Source organism: Dioscorea cayenensis, chromosome 9 (genome assembly GCF_009730915.1).
Source record: "Dioscorea cayenensis subsp. rotundata cultivar TDr96_F1 chromosome 9, TDr96_F1_v2_PseudoChromosome.rev07_lg8_w22 25.fasta, whole genome shotgun sequence".
NCBI lineage: Eukaryota > Viridiplantae > Streptophyta > Magnoliopsida > Dioscoreales > Dioscoreaceae > Dioscorea > Dioscorea cayenensis.
Window position 1 is genome coordinate 28,139,795 of NC_052479.1, and position 6,721 is coordinate 28,146,515.

At 34.8% G+C, this 6,721-nt stretch overlaps 1 protein-coding gene across 1 annotated transcript; it reads left to right on the forward strand.

Moving 5' to 3' along the window:
- Window positions 1–947: 947 nt before the first annotated feature.
- On the forward strand, window positions 948–6,456 carry LOC120268636 (importin-9-like; the record flags this gene model as incomplete). The annotated part of the gene is made up of 9 exons (XM_039275950.1): window positions 948–983; window positions 1,088–1,204; window positions 1,286–1,349; window positions 1,458–1,600; window positions 3,509–3,556; window positions 3,662–3,730; window positions 5,976–6,002; window positions 6,123–6,218; window positions 6,334–6,456. Coding segments are annotated over 9 exons (714 nt in total), but the record flags the coding sequence as incomplete, so codon positions are not given.
- Between the last annotated feature and the right edge of the window lie 265 nt (window positions 6,457–6,721).

The window sequence follows — 6,721 nt, forward strand, 5'->3', positions numbered from 1 at the left end:
TTTATGAACTGGCTGATTTCTGGATTGTCTCAATTTATTGTTCTCTTTTGATTTTATATGATAAATTTAATTATCAGCACGTAGGAAGCACATGGAATCAATATTCTGAACCATTTTGATTATCAGGATCTATACGCCAACTATTGCTTCCATCTCTAGATGATCCCTGGAAAAAACCAGCTGTTATATGGCTAGCTTCCATTGCTCATTATGATTGGCCAGAGGATTGGCCTGAGTTGCTGCCTTATTGCAGCTAATTAGTGGTCAAAACAATATCGATGGAGTAAATTATCAACCATGCCTTAGTTACCCCTCATTAGCTTTATAGCTTAAATTCTCATGCTAAGTCTGTATTGCTCGTTATTTCAGAACAACTTAATTATATTCTTATCTTCTATTCATTTTTGTTAACAATTCCTCTCCAATGCAGTCCGTGGATCGCTAAGATGCTTGGCTCTTCTCTCGGGTGATTTGGATGATACCTTAGTGCCAAAATTAGTTCCTGCTCTGTTTCCACACTTGCAAAAAATTTTATCATCTCCAAATGTGAGCTATTTAGGACATTTTCCTCCTTTACTGTTTTATCTAGACCAATCACTCAATTACTTATGTGCTTGTTGGATTAGTTTAATCAATATTCTCAGTTTCTAAGTAACCATTTGTTTAGTTTTGCTGGTTTTATGTCAAATTAGTTTGTCTATCTGTTTTAGTGAGCACTAGGAGGGAGAGACTGATTTAATTTTAAAAGTCGCCTCAGCTTTGGGCAAGTTGCCTCAAATTAAATGATATGTCCCAATTCATGTGCTTATTTTAATGTTAAATTTTGGGAATGTGAAAGCTTGGTTATGTACTCTTTAATGCTCTAATGCCAATCTTTTGTTGTTATTTCATTTCACAGTCATATGAAAAATCTCATGCGTAAAAGCTGTTGAAATTATGCACCTTGTATTTCTGTTTTGGGATCAATGACTGGTGTATACAAGGTAGAGTTTATCCCTTGCTTTTCATATATGAGAAATATTTGTCTCTTGAACCATTTTAAAACATGGAAGTGACCATCGAATATATGTGAATACTAATGCTCCAGACTGAAGTCATAACAGTGATGACACCCATGCTTAATTCATTGCTGGAACAATTTTCTGTAATTTTACAACCTCCAGTACAGCCTGAAGATCCTGATGACTGGGGCATTAGGATGGAGGTAGATACCTCGTAGTTCATTAATATGATGATTGATGGCTCAATGATAGTTTATTTGATGATTAATCCGGCTTGTGATCAGGTACTAAAATGTTTGCTCCAGCTAGTGCAGAATTTTCCGAGCCTGTTGAAAGCCCAATTTTCCAGTAATTATACTCCATTCATCTTGAGTTTAATATCTGTTGTACCTTTTAAATGGTTCTATGGTTTATACGTAAACTGTCCATGAAGTTGACAACTCAATTTTGGTCCAGTCATTGTTGCACCTTTATGGCAGATGGTTGTTTCCTCTCTCAAAGTATATCAGCTAGCAGCAATCCAAGGTAGCGAGGATCCTCATTCAGGAACATATGATTCTGATGGTGCTGAAAAAAGTCTCGAGTCATTTGTTATTCAGGTAGAATTTTCATATGAAATGCAACTTGTGTTTTGTGTATCGTGCATATGAACTATTCCCGACTTCAGTTCTGTTGCTCACCATTTATAAAACAAAAGACACTGAAATGGAAGAGGAAATAATCTGAAAGTTATTGTTTCAGATGTAATTAATCAGCTATGGTTTGCAGCAGAATCTTCCATGTTTAAGAGACAGATATTTCGAACCAATATCTTTAAAACTCACGAATGATTGCATATTTGAATGTCAATCTGTCAACTATTAAAAACTATCTGCAATGCAACTAATAAAATCCTAGAATGTTAGATGCTTTAGATGCAGAAATGCATCTGTTGTAGTATATGAGTAAAGATTTAATTTCTTTATGAAAATAAGTAAACACTGCTCATGTTGCTTATCAATATGTCCTTTGTGTAAAATTGGAAGGAAGTATTTATGATGTATCTCTTCTTTTTTTTTTTTTGTTGTTTGCCCAAGATCAGAGGTGAAGATATGTTACTTTTGAACAACGTATTCTGTTCTTTGTTTTCTTGGACAAATCTGAAAGAGAATCTCCATTTGGTTTATGATTGATGTTCTCATAGTCATGAAGAGAATGAAACTTGGTGCACTAGACCTTTTTTTTTTTTTTAATTATGTTTGTATCGATTCCCAGACATAGTCACTTAAGTCTTCTTTGTTTCAAACTTGTTTTGCTTTTCGAGTGGAATCTAGGGTTTTATTTGCTTAATTATGCAATGACCAGGAAGGTAATGATTTTTTTCTTAAAATACAGATGTTGTGTTTCTTTTGTAAAGCAGTTTTTTCTTTCAATTTTCATTTCTATTTCTATTTCTATTTTCAGAGAGAAGCTTTCATTTCCAGTTTTTGAAATGCTGAAAGTGTTTGGCTCCAAGAAGTGAAGATTATTGTAAGAATCTAAAATCAGAAAGTAAGGTAGAGTGAGGGAGTGAATAGAGAAAATATAGGCATAAGTATTAGATAGAAGAAGGGGTTTGAGTCAGGGTGAATGTGGTGCAGCAATATATTTTTCTATGATGACCTACCACATTATTTCTCCATTTACATTTTTTCCCTTTTTTTCTTCCTTGCTCCTTTTTTGTTCCTCGCAGGCTGCTGATCATTTATCTCCTACTTCATCCACCAACACCACTCTCCCCTCTCGATCTTTTCCTTCCTTCTCTATATGTTGGTCATGTTGGAAGCTGACTTGCCATATAAGACCCATGCTCATGTATCTAGCTTTCCTGATGTTGGACTGTGTTTCCTGTGTGTTTCATTTTTCCTTGCCAGATGGGAATTCCACACAGAGTGCTTCCTTTTACTAAACTTTTCCTATCACCCACCTTTCTGGTGGTATTCTTTCCTGATGTGGCTCAGCCTTTTTTTCTTTAGCCACAAGCTAGCATGATCTAGTTGGAGAAGAAAAGAGATGGAGGGAGGAATGATGTGACATGGCAACCTTTTGTATAGAGGGTCATTGGTGCAATTACTTCTAAATAAGAGTTGACCGTGCATTTCAAGACAGTATGCTCATGTATGACTTTTATAAGACAGAATGTGGGAATTTGACTTTTTTTTTTCTTTTCCTCGATTGCAATTTTAGCACTCATGGATGACTTTTATGATTTTATCTGAAGAGGAAATGCAATTCTAATGCTTGCTTCTTTTTGTATTGATTATAATTTAGCAACGCGATAAATGATTGACTTGACTGTGGAACATGCTCTGGGTGTCATATGCAATACTTTTATGATGATGTTTTGATAATTTATTGGTGTCGCAGATATCTCTTTGGGCTGATGCTTTATATGTTGATATTCAGTATTAAATATGATGCATGTTCTTTTCTTTTTCCCGAAGCTGATATCTATTCTTTTGCACTTACGAATCATTACTTTGTCTCAGTTATTTGAGCTCTTGTTGACTATTGTGGGCAACTCCAAGTTTGCAAAGGTGTGTCTCTCTTAATATTCATTACTTACTTTTGTAGGACTTCATCATTTTGTTAATATTGGTTTCTTTAGAGAATGTGATATTGATTTTAGTTGATTGCTTTAGGTTTTTGCTACGAGGATTAATGAACTGGCGTATTATACTATTGCCTTTCTTCAGATCACAGAAGAACAAGTATGAATACTATACCTGCTTTCAAATGTTTATTGTTTAATGCTACCATTATACTGAAAGTTCAAACTGTAAACTTAAACCTTCGATTTTATTCTAAGTTCTTTTCTGTTGAATCCTAATTTAAATTCATTCTGTTACTTGAGTGGTTCTCCTTGTCCACTTGTTTGTACTGTAAATTATATAATTTATTTGGTTAGCCACCTAGACTTTGGTGCAAACATTAACTGTCTGCAGGACTTTTGGTTCGACAGTGTTATACTGGCCAATTATAGAAATTGATTTGTGCCAAGACCAAAACTATGTAAATGATGAACTCCCATCTGTCTGTAACTCTGTAAGGGACTATTTATTTGTAAGTCTTGAAATCCGACGTTTCTACATCATCTTGAACCAACCTAATCCCTCAACTATTTCAAATGAAATAAGGTGCTTCATTTGCATAATATGTAGTACATAGACAATAAAAAATCAGGTTTGCATCTATCAGGCTATGTTTGGTTCAATAGATAATAAGTATTGAATTTTCTTCTACTTGTTTAAAATCTAATAGAAGCAGGAAATTCATTTATTCATAATATGTTTCCATTGCCAAATCCCATTCTTGAATCTATTTTATGTTCGTCCAATATGTAACTTGATTTATCTTGATTGAATGTATGAGATTCTGACCTATTACAACACCTTGCTTCCAACCTTTTCCCGACTACAGAAGAAATTCTCCATGCCTGCCCTACAAAATCACTTTTGCATGTATACAATATGGTGCCGCTTCTGTTTTTTAACAGTTTCTCCTTTAACTAAGTAGGAAGACTAAACTGAAATTATGAAATTGTGTTTTTCCTTACTTGTTTTGTGTTGTTTCCTTCTCTCTTCCCCTTGCAAATGTAAAAGTAATATTCCTTCAATTTTCATGTCTTCTATCATTTTTCTGCAATTAACAACAACTATCACTGCTTAGCCAAGTTTACCATGCAATTGTATATTGGCTTCAAATAGACTTTACTGATGATGTATTTTATAGCAGTTTATATTATTAATTGGTCGTTTGACTAAATCCGGTCATGAACCATCAGCATCCATAGAACCAACTCTCTCCAACAGATACTCAAGTTTTGGGTGCAGGTTTCAGATCCCCTTCATCAGCATTGATGCTTTGAAGTGTTGAGTAAAGATATTTTGTTTTGACATGAATGCTTGGCAAAACCATTGATTGTAGCAGAATGGTCTAACCGTGAAAAGTTATCAAAGTTTGATGAATGCATTAAAGAACTAATGAAATGAGGGAGAAATATTTTATTGAAAGAAGTTTATGAATATAGATAAATCAGTTCAGATACATTTCAATTTTATAGTTTTTCCTTGCCTATGAAAGAAATGCTTTCCTTTTTATCTAGATTATCCCAATGCATGATTTTCCTCACTGGTCAACTTCTCCATACAAGTCCCTGTGATCACTATTTCTCGTCACCTTGACCCTTTGTTGCTTATTGTGAGACACTGAGACTCTCCAAGGTTGAACCTCTTTGCTTGCATCACGATACCAACTTGATTGCATGCCAACCAAACTCTAGTCCTCCTCACCCATCTTACTACGCCATGCACAGTCTCATACAACTATACTTGGTAGCCACACTTGAATAGCTGCAGTTGAATGTTTCATTTGTGGTTGCACAGCAGATTTCTCTTATCTTGACTCTACCATGTTATGTCAATTTCCGATCTTGTGGTGTCCAGTCTTGCACTGTGCCAATACTTGATTTTCCGACATCCAATCTCACCAAGGAATCACACTTCATAGTCCCCATTTTGCAATTCCCATCATTTCATTCTGCCAAACTATTCATGTCTAGGCGTAGCTACCCACTTTGGCAGCATCTAATAATGATCTTGTTCTCCTTTTGTACTATATATATGTCACAAATTCATATTTGCATGTGTTACTTACCAAAGTTTTCAAAATTCATTTCACATGTGTTCCCTGACTAGTAGAATATGTTTTATGGGAGTGTTGTTTATCTGGGTTGGTAAGGCTTCTTGATTGACAAATGTCTTTTATCTTCTCAGGCTATAAAAAATGCTCCAGGATGTGCATGCTCTTTCATTTTATGGTTGTGCCATCCATAAGTCAATATAGAAAAGTAAGGCTCAATAGTCATGCAAATTGAAACCTGGTCGTATCCTTCATTAACAAATTTATCCATTGCATGCATCAAACACAGCTGCAATCTGAAGGATTAGTCATTGACTTCATCCCTTGACAATGATACTTAAAGTATGATATCTTAATATTAAAATGGAAATATTAGCAATTTTCTTCTGGCAGCATATCCTTGTTCTGTGGATTCCCTGTGTTGAAGCATAGACTATAAACTAACTGGACATGTCTTGGCAGAATGCTCCTATTGATCTAGTGAAAGCTGTATTTGAGATTTGCTTCCATCCCGCCGTTCAAATTCTTCTTGAATCTCACGATCATGGTGAGATGCAGGTAAATATTACCATCCCAAAACTCTTACTGTATGATATTTTCTTTATATGTTTTTGAATTTCCCTCTTCAAATGTGTTATTCTTGTCGACGTATTTAAAACCATATGAATTATAGAATGCAACAGAATGTTTGGCTACTTTTCTTTCTGCTGGAAAGCAAGACTTACTTGGCTGGGGTGGCGATCCAGGCTTGACGATGAAAAGATTGTTGGATGCTTCCTATAGGTAGATTTTGGTTGCTCTCAACTTTCCATAAAATATTCATGTTTTTAAAGATTGCCTATTATTGTTGAAGTTGTACTTGCGATCTGTGCATCATTTATTGAACTGTCCTTGTGCTTGCTTTGCAATTTTTGTCCTGCTCAATTGTTACATTACATACCCATAATAGTTTGTATTAACGGCTTGTCATTGTTATTGTTGTTGTCAATTGTTACATTATTTAATGGTTACGTAATTTTTTTCTTAGAAAGATATACACACACACTCCTATATGTATGAAC